At 35.1% G+C, this 19,870-nt stretch overlaps 3 protein-coding genes and 1 non-coding gene across 5 annotated transcripts; 2 read left to right on the forward strand and 2 right to left on the reverse strand.

The window, feature by feature from the left end:
- Positions 1 to 3,087: 3,087 nt before the first annotated feature.
- NOP10 (nucleolar RNA-binding Nop10p family protein) lies at positions 3,088 to 6,121 on the reverse strand. Its single transcript, XM_022299969.2, has 4 exons — positions 5,971 to 6,121; positions 5,711 to 5,783; positions 3,764 to 3,806; positions 3,088 to 3,453 (listed from the first exon to the last, which is right to left on the reverse strand). The coding sequence occupies exons 2-4, from the start codon at positions 5,762 to 5,764 to the stop codon at positions 3,356 to 3,358; spliced, it is 195 nt and encodes a 64-aa protein (XP_022155661.1). The 5' UTR covers positions 5,765 to 5,783; positions 5,971 to 6,121; the 3' UTR covers positions 3,088 to 3,355.
- A 1,619-nt stretch (positions 6,122 to 7,740) lies between these two features.
- On the reverse strand, positions 7,741 to 14,635 carry LOC111022691 (protein CHROMATIN REMODELING 8). Of its 2 annotated transcripts, XM_022299902.2 has the most exons (9): positions 14,451 to 14,635; positions 14,069 to 14,263; positions 13,576 to 13,701; positions 12,843 to 13,376; positions 12,303 to 12,702; positions 10,578 to 11,445; positions 9,683 to 10,292; positions 8,985 to 9,449; positions 7,741 to 8,733 (listed from the first exon to the last, which is right to left on the reverse strand). In XM_022299902.2, exons 3-9 carry the CDS (start codon positions 13,663 to 13,665, stop codon positions 8,047 to 8,049), a joined length of 3,654 nt encoding a protein of 1,217 aa, XP_022155594.1. In that variant the 5' UTR covers positions 13,666 to 13,701; positions 14,069 to 14,263; positions 14,451 to 14,635; the 3' UTR covers positions 7,741 to 8,046. The 2 variants fall into 2 exon arrangements, with proteins under 2 accessions (XP_022155594.1, XP_022155596.1); XM_022299904.2 differs by lacking the exons at positions 13,576 to 13,701; positions 14,069 to 14,263; positions 14,451 to 14,635 and having other exon boundaries at positions 12,811 to 12,957.
- A 214-nt stretch (positions 14,636 to 14,849) lies between these two features.
- On the forward strand, positions 14,850 to 17,136 carry ABCI18 (non-intrinsic ABC protein 4). Its single transcript, XM_022299905.2, has 3 exons — positions 14,850 to 15,594; positions 16,050 to 16,334; positions 16,837 to 17,136. Exons 1-3 carry the CDS (start codon positions 15,097 to 15,099, stop codon positions 16,897 to 16,899), a joined length of 846 nt encoding a protein of 281 aa, XP_022155597.1. The 5' UTR covers positions 14,850 to 15,096; the 3' UTR covers positions 16,900 to 17,136.
- Positions 17,137 to 18,405: 1,269 nt separating this feature from the next.
- On the forward strand, positions 18,406 to 18,477 carry TRNAK-UUU (transfer RNA lysine (anticodon UUU)). The gene has a single exon. It is a non-coding gene; the product is annotated as a tRNA-Lys (tRNA).
- Positions 18,478 to 19,870: the final 1,393 nt, after the last annotated feature.

The raw sequence follows: 19,870 nt of genomic DNA on the forward strand, positions 1-19,870 counted from the left end.
TTTTTTTTGTTTTTTTCTTTCATAATTTGGCATATTCTATATACCTAAATATTACGGGATCATTAAAATAATACCCCACATATAATATAATATAATATAATTAAATATATACGTTTTAAGTTAAGTTAACCAAGTGAAGAAGCTATAATTAATATATATGATTTGTTTAAAAAAAAGAAAAATAATATATATGATTAAGATTCCTTTTTTAATAAAGATGGAAAGGGAGAACCTGATTCTTTGTTTGGGTTACATGGAAAACGACTTTTCAGTTGGAATTATATTCCTTACGCAATTAATCATTTTCAGTAACAGTTAAATATAATATATGCTTCTCTTTCAATCACAGCCTCTCTCTCTCTCTATAATCTCATACATTACAGAACATTTTTGCAATTATTGTTTGAAATGTTGGAGATGCATGAATTTTAAATCATGGATGTCTGTATGAAATTTTTCTTTTTTTTTTTTTTGTGAATTTTTAAATGGTTAAATATACCTATGCTTTAATCTCTAATATTTTGAATACTTTTTCAATGTTTCAAGAGTTTCAATTTCATCTCTAATGTATTGAATTTGTTCTATTAAATTTTTATTTTCACCCAACATTAAAGTTAGTCGACAAAATGATGGTGTAATACATGAAAATACATTTTTATTGATTGTGTTAAAAATATTCGATGTTTTAATTGTTTTTAGTACAACAATACGTGGAATGGAAACTTGAACTCACAATCTTTTGGTCGGGATATATACCTTAACTAGTTGAGATATATTCAGGTAAGTACTTTATGTTTTAGTTGGATGAACTAAACATACTACTTTGTCCATGAATAGTAACTTGTTGGATCTAAATTTATTATTATTATTTGTTTTTTTTTTATATATAAAGGGGTCTAAAGTTATTGTTAAAGAAAATTGACTCATCAAACAAAGTTATAAAAATTACCACTTTTAAATTCATATATATCATCGTTTTTTTAACTATATAGTTAGCTACTATAGGGATGAAAATAAGGGACAAAATTGGAATTTTGAAAATATTAGGAGCAAAATTAAAAATTAAAAAAAAACATTAAGAATTTAAGTGTATATTTAGTCTAAAAAGTCTCATCAATTTCTCAACAAATTGAATACTACTTCTTATCTTCATGAGTTTTTGGGCAATTTTTAATGCAAAAACACGTTTGATTCTACCATCATCATCAAGGTGTCAAACTCTGTAGAAAATAATTTCAACCCAATTTCAGACTTGAAAGTTTCTTGTTACAAATGTATCCCAAAGAAAAGAATTTAAGAAAACAGGAATAGATGAGGGAGAGTTTCTTTTGATTTTCTCTTCAATTCAAAAAAGAAAAAGAGAGATGTTGAAGCAAAACAAATCTTACACAATCCGACACTTGTGTCACTCTTCTGTTTTTCTTTTTCAATAACATGTTAGTAGAGATTCGAATACCAATTGAGCTATACTTAGGTTAACTTATGTCACTTTTATTATCTGCGCGTATGTATGTATATTAAAGTTATTTCCTATAACATAAACAATCCATTTTAATATACTCCTAATATAATTTTACAATTAAATATAAGATTGAGATCAATTAACATAATATATAAAGGGATGTGCTCAAAGTTAGACACCTCACCCATGCCCAAATGGAGAAAGCTTGAAAAATTGCATTATTTTTGTCTTTTTTGTTTCGATAAATTTGGGAAACATAGCGATTAGATTATTGAGATATTTTCAGCACATAGTTGTTGACAAAAATAAGATGCTGCCTTCAACGATGTTTAGTTGACAAAGAGGCAATGTTCATAATACATTAAGCTAAAAAAAACATAAATAATAGGTTTCTATACAATACTTCAATATAATTGGCTCCTTTCAAAATCACTTTAATGCGTAGTTTCAAAATTATTTTTAATAACAATAAGAAGAAGCAGGCTGATAATTAAAACACAAAAGAAATTGTGTTAATTAAACTATTTAACCACAAACTCTTGGTGATTTAGACTCACGTATATCAAATCATATCTTTTGGAGAATAAAGAAGATCATGTTAGAATGGCTTTTGTGATTTAAGAAAAGGGCTACAGGTTCTTGTCTTCTTCATTGGGTGCCATGTTCTTCCTCCTCCTTTTCTAAAAAAACAATATCAATAACAAAGATATAATATATTACCATCAATCTTTTCAAGAAGCTAAGTTCATTTCATGTTTCATTTTTTCTTTTTTTTTTTAAATGGAAAAGGCATCAACAAGGTCATTCATCTATGTGAAAGACAAGCACAAATCGTTTTTAACACGACGATAATTCCACACGGTTTATATCTTACGACAATAATTTGACACCCGCAGTTTGTCACAAATGCCTTTATTCTACAACATTGGCCCGCTTTGTGTTTTGATTAGAATTTGCAACTTTAACTAATCTAATGAGATATCTGTCACTAGTGTTAATTGTTAAACAAGTCCTATGACATATAAAATACTATTTTAGAGACACCAAACCCAATTCAAAATGGTTGATGAGGAGAAGATATACCTGTTTCAGATGGTATTTCTATTTCTGGTTGTAGTTCATTATTATTGGATGTGGCTGGAGAGTTTCACATCAAATCCATTAAGCTATATTTTTGCAAACAGTATATGGCCACTTAGGCCCAAAATCCAAACCCATTTGCTGAGTTGAACAGCGTTTCTCAAAGTTCAAATTCGATACCCTGAAATAAAAAGCATATTTACTAATTACTAATCTGGAGAAGCACATAATCAATGCTCTCTCCCTAAGAAAATACTGCCAGCCAGTGGATAAAAAATTAAAAATACAAAAAACAAAAAAAGGTGTGAATCTTGGGTACCTGAACTTTTATGGGTTGGAATCGTCCAATTTCAGCACACGTCTGATCTCGAACCAGGACGACGAGGGAACCAAACTTCGAGGGAGTGGGGGACTACCACCTAATGGCTTATGCTCAATTGATTGTTAGTAAATCAGGTTAAATACATAAACAAGGCCAACAACTTTAGAAAAGATCAGCAGGCAATGGTGCGTTACAACTGCAATGACGTACCAAAAGGAAAAAATAATGGAAAAGGGACCATCTTGCATTAACCAACTCTTCAAAGTAGATAGCTTGCTTTCAGTAAAATAAAGTTCAGTACAGATATAAAGCCAAAGACAAACATAAAGGTTCAGTAGTGATTTGTGCTTTACAGCTCAATTACAAGCCATAGAAAGAAAAGGCAAAACTATTGATCAAAGTTTAACCAAGTCACGATCTACTATAGGTGGAGCGGTTTGGGAACTAAACACTGAAGAAAGCACCACAGTTGATTTGAGAATGCACTCAGTTCAGTACTTTGGCGGTGCCTGCTGTGTGGGGAGCAAGCCAAATCGCTTCTTAAGAAGAACCCTCTGCCTCGAGTATTTGTCATCAGGGGAGAAACGGGCTGCAGTCAGAAAATGTACAACAGATAATCAGCCCCAGAACTGCTAAAATAAGGGACAGCCTAGCAGGGAATATCTGAATAATCCAGTCAAACAATATAGAGAGCATATGATGTATTTCTACCGAGAAAGCTGAAGGATGACATAGACCGCGTATATTGTTTCAATCAATTACTATAGCAAGATGTGAAGTTACAGAAGTATAGCATGGCCAATCTACCTATCAAAATCAAATTGATAATTATGCAAGGCAGTGAAACGAGATGGTATATAATTAGCACAATACTAGCCAGATAATGCAAAGAATTTTACCTGGATGGGCAGATTGCGTGACCAAACCAAGAGGTGATTCTTTCTGTACAAGAGAGGAAAATGCAACAAGATGATTTAGCATACGTTAAGTATCAGGATAAAAACAAAGTACAAATCAGTGCAGGGAAATAGCAACGGGTTATCAAGGTTGTTGAAGCGTGTGCTTTATGATAGAAAACAGCACAATTTGCCTTGAATCAACATATGATTGATTCGGTTGTATTTAATCAACACAATGGTTTGAATTTTAAAATGTACAATTCTACCAAATAAGAAATCATGGAAATACAAGATTTCCACCAAATATGAAAACTCGGCACAAGCCTATTACAATTTAGTTGGTTCTGCAAAAAAATCCAGAATCACAGCATCATCAACAGTACGTTGTTTTTGCCTCAAAACTGGCAGAAAGCATCTTTGACATGTGTGATGTATTCAGACAAATAAATTAACAAAATCACTACCAATATAAATAATACAGGCCTCACAATATCTCAAAAAACTCTTAAGAGCGAGGCGAGTGATTATGAAAAGACCTCAAATTCCCTCTTGAACCCCAGCTTCCACAAGATTTCCATCACTGCGTTGATTGATCCAACAGATTTTTCAAGAAATGAGAATCATTATAGTTCATCTAAAGCTTCAGAAGTGGATTTAGGTAAGACAGTGAGAGGCTAAAGGCATTCAAAAAGGTCGTCCAAAACCTTCACACTAGACAAGCAACACAGAAAGATATAGTTGCTATCTTCCACGGTGTTCTATAACAAAGAATGCACCAGTAAAGAGACAAGAAGTTCTGAACCAGCAGTGCTCAATCCTTGGAATGTAAGGGTCCAAACCAAAAGCTTTCACTTGCTTTGGAATTTTGAAACTCCACAAGGCCTTGGAGAACTTGGTTTAAAGTTTAATATCTACGTTTAATTGGGTAACCAAAATAGCACCTTCGAAGAGATACAACCACTGACCTCAGATGCCAGAAGAAGTAGTCCCAGTTATCCACACAATTTGCACTGTGAAACTTAGGTCTCCCAGTCATTTAGAAAACATCTACATCAAAAGGTTCCACTGTAGATTTTATCCATACACATAATCCTACTTTGTGGGAAGTTTAGACATTCTAAACAAAGGTTACACTGTAGATTTTATCAATTGTTTGATTGGTATAAAATAAATTGTGTTGTCTATGAAAAATGGATGGTGGTAGTGTTTAAATTATTTACCCTCACTGTCCTTATGCTTCCTTTGGACTGAGTTTGGGTTATCAGCTTCTCCCAAACTTGGTGGGTGTTTGCCTTTTGGAAATCCTTGCAGGTACGAGTTTCAAAAGCAAGGCTAAGGTTCTTTGGAGCTGCATGGTGAGAGTTCTTCTTCGACTTATTTGGAAAGAGAGGAATCACAGGAATAGTTTTGTAATATTGTACAGCATATTATGTCTTGGTGCGTTCTAACCACAATAAGTTCTTTTGTACTTATAGCCTCCTTATGATATTTTGTAATTGGAAGGTTCTTCTTTTTTAGTGTTTTTGGGCAGGGTTCCCTCCAACCCCAGGCCCTAAGTTTTATCTCCTCTCTTTTTTTGCCCAATATATCTCAATGTTTCTCATATAAATTTCGCAAACTACTAGCACTAAATGATTGTAGCCTACTTCAATCTTAAGAGAGGTATAGCTATAATGTTTTAAAGTAGGCCTGCACAAATAGAACTAATCCAATCTCCACACTTACGGTCCATACTCTTTCATCATCAGTTATAACTTATATCTCAATTAAACAGCAGACGCAGTTTAAGCATTTAGAATTAATATAAAAAAATCGAACTCAGACGAGAAAAGAAAAGAGGCAGCATCACTATTATTTGCATTGGGGAGTTGTAACCTGCGACTCCATTGACATGAGGCATAGAGTAACTCCTAACGAAGAGCGAAAAGATGAACAAGGAAGACAAACCTTAGTGGTGTAGACTTTGTCGCCATTGTCGTTTATGTAAAACTGAAGATACATCGTTGCCAAATGCTCAAACCTGACAAATTTCAGGGGAAAATCAAGTCATTGCACAGAAGTTCATACAAAAGTCCTAAATATACAAGACTAGCATAACATTCATAGATAATTGGAGGAATAATCCGTAGTCTCGAATGCAAATGAAATATATAAATCCAAAGCGCGGTGATAATTGCCTAATAGTCGAGGGTTTGAGAAATCAATACCTGGCGAAAAACCCTAGCTCTTGAACTCTTGTCGAGAAAATGGAGGACGGTAAAATGGCGGGGATACAGGAAACCGCGCAGCTAGGGTTTAAGAACTTATTTAATTCAACTGGGTTGGGTATTTTCGTCTTTTACTTAATGTTTTTCCGGTATTCATTTTTAGGGCTAGAAATGTTCTGATCTCTCACTATTTTTAATGTAAAACAGAACTAAATTTTTAAGAAGCTTATGGAAATTTTTGTTTTTACTTAGACAGAGTAGTTTAGGGTTCGGTGATCTAAAACATAAATCTAAAAATAAGAAATTAAATTAACAAATTATTCTAAATGTGTTTAGTAATATATTTGTAAACTAATAATAGATACCAACCAAATATTTAGTCGAATCAATTTGAGTTTGATTTAGCTAGTTAAATTACTCATCTCTGATTAAAATGTTGTGAGTTAGAATCTACACCTTCATATGTGATGGCCGAAAGAACTTTCGATCTTCAAAAACAAATCGAAGAGGGGTGGAAACTCCGATTTTGAGTTAAGGTTTTTTTTAATATATACATTATTTTGAGTTAGGATTGGATGGAGGGACTTTTTGAAAATATTTTTTAAAAAATAGACAAACGGGTATTTTCAAATTATTTAGCAAAATGAGGTTTTTTTTTCTCTTTATTGGAAGGCTAGCTGACGCTTTTTTTTTTTTTAATCAGACACGTGATTCCTTCTTATTATTCATAATTTTGGATAAGGAAAAATGGCTATTTACCTCTTTCCTTGTTAGGTAACCATGGTTTGAATTCATTCATTTTAAGTCCTTTGCTATTTACATTAGCTGACCACTAGATCATCTCATGATAATTTGTATGGTAGTATTATTAGTATGACTCCTTTGAAACTCGATAAACATGTCAAGAACAATTCTAAGAATAGTTTCATTACATTTGATCAATGTAAACTGGTGTTTGTTAACAAAAGATCTTAGTTTGATGTTTTTTCTGGAGGTCGAGAAATCTTCAATTTTTTTTTGTTCATCTTTGAGGGTGAAAGGGAAGTTATAAATGATAATACCAATACCATCACTCATCCAGTTATTTTCCCTACCTAATGCAGATGTTTATCTTGGCTCGTCTCTGTACTCCATTTTAATCCATTGCCTTCGGTTTCTATTCTTGATTGGCTTGATTCCATTTTGTAATTCAACTCATAAAATAAATTCTTTATAAATTTACATCCTTGATGTATATAATTAAGGTGATAGGCCTCACTGACCCAATGCATGATGTTGACCATTAACTTGTAAAATAAATACAAAGCTTGTTTTTATTAAAAATGTAATTAAGATGTCACTGGGCAAGATGTACATTTTTCTTTTATATCATTGTACAATTTGAATGTTGTTTTCTCGACCAGATGGTTTCACAAGAGACCATTCTCAAAATGATGACTTATCTCAACATTCAACCATTAAAAAGATCGAATTGCACCCAAGTAATATACCATAAACAAATGAAATTCTAGTTGTAAAATGTCAAAAGTTGAAGGAGACACTACCACTCATAATTTCAAAATCTTTTGGGACAGGGACAACGTGAGCTTGCCATCGTCTTTGTAGGCTAGTCAGGTGCCTGGTAAGTCCTTGGTGAAAAGAATAATCGAATTGCTATAAATTTAAAGTTCAAAACCACCAGGGGATGGAAATTTAAACTCGACCAAGGTCAAGGATATTTACCTTGACTAATTGTAGTATACTCAGGTTAGGTTAGCATTCAAATAGCAATAAATAATTGATCTACATCTATACAAATTGAAAAAATGGCTACCCATATGGATGGTCGAAGACTCTACAAATTGAATCCTTGACAATCTGCTCCACTGTATTAGCTGTACACAAGGTATGATTTCCCAGTGAAGGCGCAAATTGGTTAGAATCTTTAAATAAATATATATATATGCTACGCCCACAAAGATAACAAAAAAACTAAAGAAATGATGAAAGAATAACGGTGAGGAAAACTCTGAAACAGTCTCCGGATCTACCCAAGGCTGCGATGCAATGGTCATATGAAAGAACTGCCTACTTAGATTACTGTTTATACTCTGGCTTCAGAACCCAGAATGAACCACAGGGGCTTTTCTCTAATATTGCTATCTCTTTCAGCAGATTCTTGAACAGGGGCAAATCATTCGAGGGTATCCTGTCCTTAAAATGCTGTACAATTGTGGCTGAATCAGTGGCTCCACCTCTTTGCTGAATAAAAGTACATATCTGACGAATCAATACTTCGGGTTGTGATCCAGATAAGTTCTTAGATGACCGAGAAGACCCAACACCAGCACCTCTTACATTGTTTCGAGTACTTGAAGTAGATGGTTGAACTTGATGTTCAAGCCCAGCACTGATTGCTCTTTCTTGGTTTCCTCGGATTTTAGCCAACAGCTCTGCTGAAGATAAGGCCTTTCCAGAAGATGCCCCAGCTGCATACCCATTTAAATGACTAGCTCCATTTCTAGATACTTCATCTGAGGATTTAGAATTACTGGTTACCTGTGTGTTCGTAGTTGAACCGAACTTCCAACGCATGGATGATGGTGCACCAGCAGTTCCAGCTTTTCCGGTCCACGTTGGAACGGAGATACTCTCATTACTTCGCAGCATTCTAGACTGGCGTAATGCCTCGGCTGCTCTACGTGCAACTTGAGAAGCATGCTCCTCAAGCCGTATCTTCTCCCCCCCATCAGCATTGACGATGACATCATGATTCACAGCGCTCTGCATGTAAAGAAGGATATAAAGCTAACACAGAGAAAATAAACAACAAAAGTCTGAACAGAAAACCAAAGCGTCAAACCTTGGTCAAAGTTTCTTTTAGAGAGGATAGTTCATAGTTCTATTCGGTCGGTAATGAATAAATAATGCACACAGTTGCATAAGGGGAAAAGAAAAAATACTGCCACTCCCCCAATACAGACTAACAAGACATACGAAAATGCATCTTAGAGATTAGAAAGGATGAGACTCACATGTAAGCCGTGCGCATCAAAAAGGCTCTTCAAGATATTCGTGTCTTCGTCTGTTCCACCACCCTGACCAGTCTCTACAGAACCGTTCCTCCCAGAAGTTTCAACTTCTGGTTTGCATGGTTTGTTATCAGCAGAATCTGCATATGATACTAAGCCACTACAAGATTTTTGTTCATCATTCTCATTTTTCTGAACACCAACAACATTTACACTATCAGTCAACTGACTGAAAATGTTTGATGTTTCTGTTGATCTGTCTTCCCCATCCTCATACAGTGTAAAGAGATCCTTCATGTCTCTAGCTTTAAAGAACCTTTTCTGCTGTGGGTTCTTTAATATCTTATTCGTGAGAAAATGTTTATATATCTGTCGATGGTACACCTTCTCCTCTATAGTTCCACGAGTTATCAATCTGTACACAGTTACATCCCGCTGTTGACCAATACGCCAAGCACGCTCCCGGGCCTGAATATAAGAATGTAAAATTTATCACCCCATACCAGAGAATAGGAAGAAAAATCTTCCACGATATCATAATAACTAATAAGTAGGAAAATGTAAAAGATGCTAACTTCAAAACTGCAGGTAACTTTAGGGCCAGTACAGTAATTCAACATAGTTTTACTGGTTTAAACAAAGTAATGAACCTTAATCGAACAACAACTTCAATAAATTAAAACAGAAACGTGGCACATCACCTGCATGTCGGTTGACGGATTCCAATCAGGGTCAAATATTATCACCCTATCTGCTCCAGTTAAGTTTGTTCCCAGACCACCAACCTTGGTTGTTAAAATAAAAATAAACACCTCATTGGAATTATTAAATTCATCAATCAAAGCCATTCTGTGTTTGACAGGAGTACCACCATCCATCCTCCTATAAGTATAACCACCTCCTATCAGAAATTTCTCTAAAATGTCGAGTATCTGTTGTGTTTGCGCAAAAAGAAGAACACGATGATCTTGCTCCTTCCATACCTTCAGCACTTGCTCAACCACTTTCATTTTTCCACTGCGTTCAGGATTACCATAGTCAGGATTTTGGAAAGAGTGATCCCTCTCGAGCAGATCTGGGTGGTTGCAAATTTTACGCATTACATCAATTCCAGAAAGAGAATTTCTATTCCCATCCAAAATTTGTTCCACTTCAGAGCTCGCAAGGAACGCTCTATAAACAGAACGTTGCTCGGAAGTAAGGCTGCAGAAGAGAACATGTTCAGTCTTCTTTGGCAAATGAGCATTCACATCAGCTTTCATCCTCCTGAGCAGATAAGGCATGATTAAGTCACGAAGAACGACAGCACACCTGCATAATGAGAACTTCAAAGGTTGGTGATGTTCAGCTATTGAATAAGAAAAAGGAGAGAGGGAGAGAAAGAACACAAGATCAAAGAACTATCTTCATCCACTATTTTCAGTAAAACATCTTTTACATGTCATCAACATCGTAATAAACCCACCTCATAAGTCATAAACCACCTCATATATACACTTTATAAATTCTAAATATTCGTAAGAAAAGAAGAAGAAAATAAAGGGGAGAAAATAAAAATAAAAAACCAAACATTTATAACATTTTCACAATATGTACCTATATGCAGTTGATACTTGCAACGGGGAAGCATTAGCATAGCCACCAACAGATATAGGAACTGCAAACTCTGCCTCAAATACGGGCAATACCCCCAACTTCCCAGGGAAAACAAAATCAAACAAAGACCACAGCTCGGTCAATTTGTTCTGAATTGGAGAACCAGTCATTATTATGCGGTGTACTGTTTGTAGCTGCTTGCAAACTAAAGTTACTTCAGCATTTGGATTCCGAATACGATGTCCTTCGTCCAAGATTGCATAACCCCATTCAATGTCAAGCAACTTCTCCCCTACCAGTCGTAGTTGTTCGTAAGTGGTAATAAGCATACCGGATTCTGAGCTCAAAACACGGTCGATCAAGGAATCCCATTTTTTTGTGCCTTTGGGTTGCAAGTTTCTCCTATAATCGGTGTCCTCAGAATCTTCACTTTCATCACTTCCATGAGAGTTTTCATGCATTTTCCTAAAAGTAGAATCATGAGCAGAATCATGTAGGATTTCCACCAGAAAGCCTGGGTACCATTTCCTTGCCTCCCTCTTCCACTGCCTAACTAGTGTAACAGGGCAGACAATGATGCTTGGTTTATAAATACTACTGAAATGTAATGCACCTAAAAAAGCCAAAACCTGGACTGTCTTCCCAAGGCCCATCTCATCTCCGATAATTCCACCTGCCCTTTGGCAGTGCAATTCCCATAACCACTGCACCCCAACTTTTTGGTAATCAAAGAGCTGATCAAATATGCTGTGAGGAATTTTCAGCCCACCTTCAAGCGTCACAAAAGAAGGTTCGGTAACTTCATCTTCTAAGTCTCCTGAATCTTCTCTTTCAAAACTTGATGTAGACAAACCATCTGACATATTCTCTGGAAAGTAAATAACACATCAGGTAAAAATAAAATGTTCTTCGTAACAGATCCGAAGCTAAGGATATAATATAACTAGCATCCCATGACATCCTTATTCCACAAAACATTCCACAATTACTGACTAAAAACAGTAAAGTTTTCTCATATATCAATGCTCTATTACGATAAATTTTAATCTTAGCAAGGAGTAGGACAATAAATTTTAATCTTAGTAAGACATATGTTGGTAACAGCATGAGTTCTTGCATGTAACCATTGGAAAAAGTACATGAAGTAAATTTTCTCCGCTAGCAAAGTCCCATATATCTATGAAATTTTTTCATGAAGTTTTCAAGCGTCTGAATCTGTCACTAAATGGACTTGACAACAACTATTTCATTTACAGATGATTACTATCATATAACTGCCAGAGGATACCACATTGATGCATTAATTGGGAATATGCTACCCAATACCTATTTTTTACAACTATGCATAATGGGGTTGAGGACCAAATCCTAAATCCAAAAAATATATATTAATTCAAGAAAAAATCCTGAAATATATGTATCATTTGCCTTCACAAGTCAATTGTAAACAAATCAAACATAGTCTTCAAGGGCTTCAGTTGATGCCTTGTTATATTCTACTTGCAAAAAGACATAACGGATTTAGCCTTCTTAGATCACAGGGAAGATAGCAACTAGAACAGAGGTTGAAACCTACATTCTATGATTAACGGATGACGTGATTAAGATTTCAGACTCTAACATCACGCAAAAGAGACAACTGCCAACCATAGAATCAAGGAAACTGCAACGTGAACTTGTATAGAATGACTTGTAGAATAACCACATGCCAAACAGGAGACTTACCAGCTACTTCCTCATCTCTTTCCTCCATTGCAATTCTTCTTCTATATTTTTTGTCTGGTAAAGGCCGTTTAGTCTTTTTGCATTTTATTTTCTTCGTGACTTTGTCTTCTGCAGATAGAGGAACCTTTGCAGGTTTTTTTAACCTGTAGAAAGGATGAGTTGGTGGATCGAGCTTTGGCAAAGCTTCTGGATCAAGCAGTTTAGTGGTTGGCCGAGCTTGTGCGGCCTCTGACATGGACCGGAGAGCTCTATCAACACTGACGGAAGCGAAGTCATCGTTTTCCTCTTTTTCCTCCTTTACTTCATGCCTTGATTGACCTGGGTTCTGAAGACAGCGTTCAAAGCCCTTCAGCTTGTGAAATGGTGTTAAAATTCCTTTCCGTACCAATTCATCTCTTTCCTAAGACAGAATGCAAAGTTACTCCCCCACTGCATAATATTTTTTTCAGTGTCAAATGTAAACAGCTATTTCTATTTATAAGTACAGAAGACTTGTTAAGCATCTTACAGAGTGCAGCATTTGAAAACAGTTTAACTCACTGTTTCAACAAAGCCCACGGTGGCTGCATCCAAAGCTGCATCAAAATTGTTATCCTCATCAAATGACACAACTTTCAACCTCTTTTCTACGCTGTTTCCTGATTTCTTAACCTCTTTAGACTTTCTTTTAAGTTTTGGTTTGTCTTTTACTATCTCCAATATTGTCTTAGCATCCTTGACTCTGCACGAATGGGAAAAATCTATCTTCAACTGCTGTCGGGTTTTCTCCAGGCTTCTTAGCCTGTCAACTGCTAGGGCACGCTGAAGTTGATCAGTAGAAGCTGAAACATAGTCCTCCTCAAGCCCATGCTCCTGAGAAACAGTGCCAACGTAAGTATGTTTTTCATTTCTTTCAAGTTTCTTCACTGGTTCCACTGTTGATGCAACAGCATCTATCTCATATTCTACGGCCCTCAGCTTATGATAGAGCTGCACATGACTGGCAGAAGATGAATCAATGCTATCTAACTTATCACAGGCGTTCTCTTCTGCAATCCCTCCAACTTCAGCCCCATTCTCACTGTTCTTATTGGCCTGCAATTCAAAAACAAATCCTTCAATGATGCTGACTGTAACTAGTTTATAGCTGATTTCTAGTTCATTTTAGCACCATCATACTGAACTGAGAAAATCTAAATAGGCAAAACCATTATGAACCTAAACATTAAAGTGATAACACACTACAAACAAAATCCTGCAATTAGAACAACAGGATAAGAATTCAGGCCAATACCTCCTCCAACAAGTTCCGCTCTATATCCTCCGGATTTTCAGACGTCACACCCAAGTTGTTCAGCAAAATTTGATCCTCGTCTTCCTCCATTGAATCATATACAGAGCTTCAACCAACAACTAAAACCTACTACCAAAAAATCAACATTCACTTCCATACTCCACAGAGCTTCACAACTAACGTGTTCATGTAAAATTTAAGCAACCGAAAAAAATCACTCTTTTGATTTCATAGTCAGAAGTTTAATCCAATCAATGAGGTCAAGTTGAATTCTGAATTGGACACATTATGAAGCAAAGAAAAGAGAACTAACTTCAATTAGGACAAAGAAAAAAAGGTGTTTGAAAAAATAACGCAAAACAGAAAGTAGGAATCTCTGATTTCTGAATTAAGAATCCTCTTCTCATGAAGAGCGAATCGTTTCAAAAAGATAGAGATGAACGGAGGAATCCGATATGTTCACCATGAAACGTAAGGTCGTGAGATTCCCTACCATCCAAAACCTAAATTCAGCATCTCTATTATTTGCATTAGGGTGTTGTAGCCTGCGACTCCGTAGACATGTGGGATACAGTAACTTCTAACGAACAGCCAAAAGATGAACAAGAAACACAAATCTTAGTGGTGTAGAACTTGTCGCCATTGTCGTTTATGTAAAACTAGATACATCGTTGCCAAATGCTCAAACCTGACAAATTTCGGAGAAAAATCAAGTCATTCCACAGAACTTCATACAAAAGTCCAAAATATACAAGACTAGCACAATATTCATAGATAATTGGAGGAATAATCCGTAGTCTCCAATGCAAATGAAATATATAAATCCAAAGCGCGGTGGTAATTGCCGAATAGTCAAGGGTTGCAGAAATAAATACCTGAACGAAAAACCCTAGCTCTTGTACTCTTGTCGAGAAAATGAATGAACTGTGAAATGGCGGGATACAGGAAACCGCGCAGCTACGGTTGAAGAACTTATACAAATCCAAAGCGCGGTGATTAATTGGATAATAGTCAAGGAGGAACGGTAATATGGCGGCTCCGATTTTGAGTTAGGGACCTGGTTGGATTAAGGGACTTTTTTAAATTAGTTTTTAAAAACATTTAGACAAAAAGGGTACTTTCAAATTATTTACCAAAATGAGGTAATTTTTTTTCTCTCTTTATTGGAAGCTTAGGTGACGCTTTTTTTTTTTTTTTTAATCAGACGCACGATTCCTTCTTATTATTAATTTGCGTTCATAATTTTCGATAAGGGCAAATTGTTGCAAAAAAAAAAAAAGAGGATGATGAGGGCAAATTAGTAAAAGCGTATCTCCTCTCCGGCTCTCACAGTAGAGTTGACCTGATTCTTCGAAGCCACGTCTGTGTGGTTTCTCTGTGATGCCTTCTGCTCGGCTTAATTCCTTCAATCTCAATCAATAAATTCAATTTTTTTCTTGGCTTGGGGATCTGATTTCCCCTAATTCCGTCTCTGTAAATCCACAGGCTTTCTTCCCGATCGATCTCGCTTTTGAGAACACGATGTCGTTTGAGGAGGACGAGGAGACCTTCGAGCACACTCTCCTGGTGGTTCGTGAGGTTTCCGTCTACAAAATCCCTCCTCGAACCACATCCGGCGGCTATAAGTGCGGCGAGTGGCTACAATCCGATAAGATCTGGTCCGGCCGCCTCCGGGTTGTGTCGTGCAAGGACCGATGTGAGATCCGGTTGGAAGATCCCAACTCCGGCGACCTCTTCGCTGCTTGCTTTGTTAATCCCGGTCAGCGGGACAACTCTGTTGAGACAGTGCTTGACTCTTCTCGATACTTCGTTTTGAAGATCGAGGATGGTCGGGGCAAGCACGCTTTCGTAGGCTTAGGTTTCGCTGAGCGAAATGAAGCTTTTGATTTCAATGTCGCATTGTCCGACCATGAGAAGTACGCCAGGAGAGACCAGGAGAAGGACACCAGTGGCGGTGGCGCCGATATCAACGAAGAGAGCCACATTGATATTCATCCTGCTGTGAATCACAGACTGAAGGTATTGCCATGATTTTATTCTCATCTATCACTGAGGCTGATTAATTTGGTGGTACAGTTGTCTTGTTGGGCTACAATGTCCCTCCTTCACGTTTGAAGAGATTTGATGGATTTCTGATGAGATGCTTTGCCTGAAATCTGATGGCTTTTTGACTATGAACTGATATGATTAGTGATTAAATCTCTGATCTAGCTATTACGAAATAAAATCATTCACATAGAATTGTAGGGAATTATTCATAGCAGGCCAAGTCACAATGGTTTCGTAGATTTTAGAAGTCACTCTATGCTTTATTGGTGTACTCCCGTTTTTCTCCATGCGTAGGTCTTCAATATTTTGGTGATCAGACCTTGTTTTCGAGTTAGCACAATGACTTCGACTTAAAATATGTAAAATCATAATGCTTGTATATTATAATTGTGATTGTGTTTTCTCTATGATGGACTGAACTATAGGAAGGTGAAACCATTAGAATTAATGTGAAGCACAAGACATCGAGTGGAACTGGTATGCTATCTGCTGCTGGCTTGTCAGGGTCTGGAACTGGTAAGCCAAAAACTTTGAGCCTTGCTCCACCACCAACTGGAGCTGGGAAAATCAGGTCTCCTCTTCCACCCCCTCCAAATGATCCAGCCGCTCGGAAGCTATCTGCCAGTGCATGCCGTGATGTTGGTCATGAGGTACAGAAGGATAATGTAAGGCATGCAACCGATCCATTATCAGATCTTTCCCAACTTGAGGTACAGTTTCTACTATTAGTTGTTCTTTTCTTTATACCTGTGCATAGAAAGAAACATGCTGGGTTTGGATAATGGGATTCTTAATTGACTATAAAGTTCCCCTTTTACTTACATATATGGTTCCTCCAACCCATTTGAATCTGGATTACTTGTATTATGAAACACAATTACCAAGTTCGATTAGACTCAAGGACTGTTTTCTCTCCTTTGTGATGGGTATTGACAACTATCTTAGACATTACTGTTTAAGCTTGTCCTTTTAATTCATTTGGCAACTTCAAGAGCTGTGCCTGGTGTAATGAATGTATCGAGTTATTTCTAATGCTTAAACAATAGGCTTAGAATTTTTATATTTCTTGAAGATAAATCTGACTGATCCATATTCATTAGGTTCTCTTAGAACATAGGTAGCTCATATTGTAGTATTAGTATGACTCCTTGGGAACTCATGTCTATAAACATGTCTAGAACAATTCTAACACAGGTTTCATTACATTTGCAGAGAAATCTTCCTTCTGCTCCAGGTTCGGCGAAGACATCGGCATCAGGATGGGCAGCATTCTGATCAATGTAAACTGGTGTTTGTTATCAAAATATCTTAGATTGACGTTTTTTCTGAAGGTCGAGCAATCTTCATTTTTTGGTTCATCTTTGAGGGTGGAAGGGGAGAAAAGGGGTGAAAGGGAAGTTATAAATGATAATACCATATACCATCTTGGAAGATAATCTTGGAATACATGTATACACTTCTCCGGTTATTTTCCCTACCTAATGGAGATATTTATCTTGGCTTGTCTCTGTATTCCATTTCTGTTCTTCATTGGCTTGTCTCTGTATTCCATTTGGGACAGGGACACCGTCAGTTTGACATTGTCTTTGTATGCTAGTCAAGTTTCTATGCTGCCTAATAAGTCGTAGATAAATAAATTAAATTATAGTTCTAATAAATAATGACATACTAAAAAAATTTTATCGTCACATCATTTAAAACTTACATGTCAATAAGTTTTAATTATTAAAAGGTCGCCAACTAGCACAGGTCAACCGATTAAGAAATTTGACGAAAGCGTTGGAGGTTCGAATTACAACTCCACTTATGGTTGAACAAAACAAATATTAAACTTAATTAATTACAACTCCACTTATGGTTGAACAAAACAAATATTAAACTTAATTAATTACTAGGTCAAAATATTATTCTAGTCCTTATACTTTGAGTCTGATTCATTTTGGTTAATGTATTTTCAACTTTAGTTCATTTTAGTTTCTATACTTTCAAAATGTTCATTTTGACCTCATACTTTTAATAATAAGTGACTATTTTAGTATTTATTTGTAAAAATTTAAAACAAAGTCTACACATAACTAAAACTCTATAATATAACATCATAGTTACATTTTAATAAATATATTGAGTGTGATGTCGTGTAAAAATTATGGTAGAAAAACAATATTACAGATAAAATAAATGAACCAAAATGACCATTTTTTAAATTATAGAGACCAAAACGAATACTTTGAAAGTACATAAATTAGTATGAACAAAAGTTCAAAGTACATGGATCAAAGTAAACATGTTGAAAGTATAAATGTTAAAATGAGTCAAAGTTCAAAGTAGGGTAAAAAATAGTATTTTAACCTAATTACTACCTCATAACGTTAAAGATTTGATCCTCACTCTCACATTTATGATGAGGATTTACATAAAATATAAAGAAAATTGTATTGCATTTTGTATAATAAGAACTACTTCACCTCTCCTTTGATTCTTAAATTTGTTATATGGATTTTATTTTCTTTTCATGGATACTAAAAGAAGTAAAGGTTCACCATTATACTTTAAAAGTGAGTAGATTGTCACCTTGAATTCAACTCAACTTGATATATGTTATTGATAAAGAGATCGTATGTTCGAATCTCCCATCCCACTTGTTATAAAAATATATATACACAATGGACTAAAAAAGCGGTGTAAATCGCAACATTCAAAAACGTAGATTTAAGTTTTAATAACTAGTTATTTATGACAATTTAGAAACTATATAAGTTTTATAGTAAATAATCATCAAAAGCCATCTTAGCTCAGTGGTAGAGCGCGTGGCTTTTAACCACGTGGTCGTGGGTTCGATCCCCACAGACGGCGGAGTTTTGCTTTTAACTTATTTTATTCATTTTGTTGGTCATTATGGTAAAAGAGTTGTGACAGTAACTCCTCCTCTTTTATTTCATTATTAATTATTAGTTATCAGTTATCTTAGCTTCTCTTTTATTTAGTTTTTAATTAATAAATGTAAACATTTTATTAGATATTAAACCAACTCCTCTTCTTTAAAAAAGAAAAAAAACCTCCTCTCTTGTTGTCTTTAGAATTAATTATTATTATTATCGAAAAATTAATTAATTAATTATTAACGACAATAAATATAGTAAAAATGTGGACCATTAAAAGTTTTGTTGTTTAAAATATCTTCTCCTTTGATTTTATTCAATATTGGAATTTCACAAGTTATATCATTAAAAATAAAAATTTGTAGTTGCTAACGTGAACTTAACTCAACAATAATTAACACATGTTGTTGACTAAAAAATCATGAATTTGAATTTCTATATCATATACTGTACTATAAGAAATTATTAAAAAAAAAATGATAGCTTTTTCATCATCCACTATAATCATAAAAAGGTATTTTCTTTCACCATTTATTCACTAACATTGGAAGTTCACTTTTTATTTATTATTAATTTCTTTTAAAGTGTCTTTAATATTGAAATTAAAGTAGCTCAATATATATATATGTTATATCCAGAAGTTGCATGAAATTAATCAAATCTATATCTTAAATTCAGTTTGGGATGTTATAATTACACTGTGACTTTAATTTTTTTTTTAAATTCAATATTGATGAATAAATTTCCAGTAGGTTCAAAGTCACACTTTTAAAGCTAAAAACCTATTAAACACGAAATTAAAACCTTATAACCTATTACATATATTTTAAAGTATAACGCGGTACTTGTTAAATACAAATATGAAAATTGAGAGATTAAACTTGTAATATAATCAAAACACTAACTACTTGTGTCGTTGTGTCAACGATGAAGGTTCCTTGGTACTCAATATATTTTTAGGTTAAGTTAAAAAAAAAAAACCCCACAAACTTTGTCACTGATTTAAAAAATTGTATATTTTCAAAAGGATGTTATTTGAGGTTTTAAGAAAATCATTTAAGTAAACATTCACTAATATTTTAAATAAAAAATTGACGTAAATAAAAGTTTGCCGGAAGAAGTAAGAAAATAGAAGAAATGTGGAATAAACTTTTAAGCAGGAAATTAATTTTAAAATTTAACCAATTAAACACTAATTTCTAATCAAACGACGTGAGTTCGAATCGATTTCTTGTACCAAACAAACAGATAGCAGGGAATAAAAAAAGAGAAGAAGAGGTAGGTGGGGCCCAGAGAGACGCACGTCTCCGTGCAAAGACACAGCAAATGTGGGCTCCCTGTGGCCGTATAATTGACAGCGCAGACGT

Source organism: Momordica charantia, assembly GCF_013281855.1.
Source record: "Momordica charantia cultivar OHB3-1 chromosome 6 unlocalized genomic scaffold, Mcharantia_2.0 BLBB01000006.1, whole genome shotgun sequence".
NCBI lineage: Eukaryota > Viridiplantae > Streptophyta > Magnoliopsida > Cucurbitales > Cucurbitaceae > Momordica > Momordica charantia.

Bases quoted from the DNA above. Each gene is read 5' to 3' on its own strand.
- NOP10 (XM_022299969.2), bottom strand. From the start codon at position 5,764: ATGTATCTTCAGTTTTACATAAACGACAATGGCGACAAAGTCTACACC. The intron at 3,807-5,710 runs GTTTGTCTTCCT...TCTCTTGTACAG, and splicing joins ACAAAGTCTACACCACTAAG to AAAGAATCACCTCTTGGTTT. The intron at 3,454-3,763 runs GTAAAATTCTTT...TTCTGACTGCAG, and splicing joins CACGCAATCTGCCCATCCAG to CCCGTTTCTCCCCTGATGAC.
- LOC111022691 (XM_022299902.2), bottom strand. From the start codon at position 13,665: ATGGAGGAAGACGAGGATCAAATTTTGCTGAACAACTTGGGTGTGACG. The intron at 11,446-12,302 runs GTAAGTCTCCTG...TTTACTTTCCAG, and splicing joins AAGAGATGAGGAAGTAGCTG to AGAATATGTCAGATGGTTTG. The intron at 8,734-8,984 runs GTGAGTCTCATC...CTTTACATGCAG, and splicing joins TTGATGCGCACGGCTTACAT to AGCGCTGTGAATCATGATGT.
- ABCI18 (XM_022299905.2), top strand. From the start codon at position 15,097: ATGTCGTTTGAGGAGGACGAGGAGACCTTCGAGCACACTCTCCTGGTG. The intron at 15,595-16,049 runs GTATTGCCATGA...ACTGAACTATAG, and splicing joins CTGTGAATCACAGACTGAAG to GAAGGTGAAACCATTAGAAT. The intron at 16,335-16,836 runs GTACAGTTTCTA...TTACATTTGCAG, and splicing joins CAGATCTTTCCCAACTTGAG to AGAAATCTTCCTTCTGCTCC.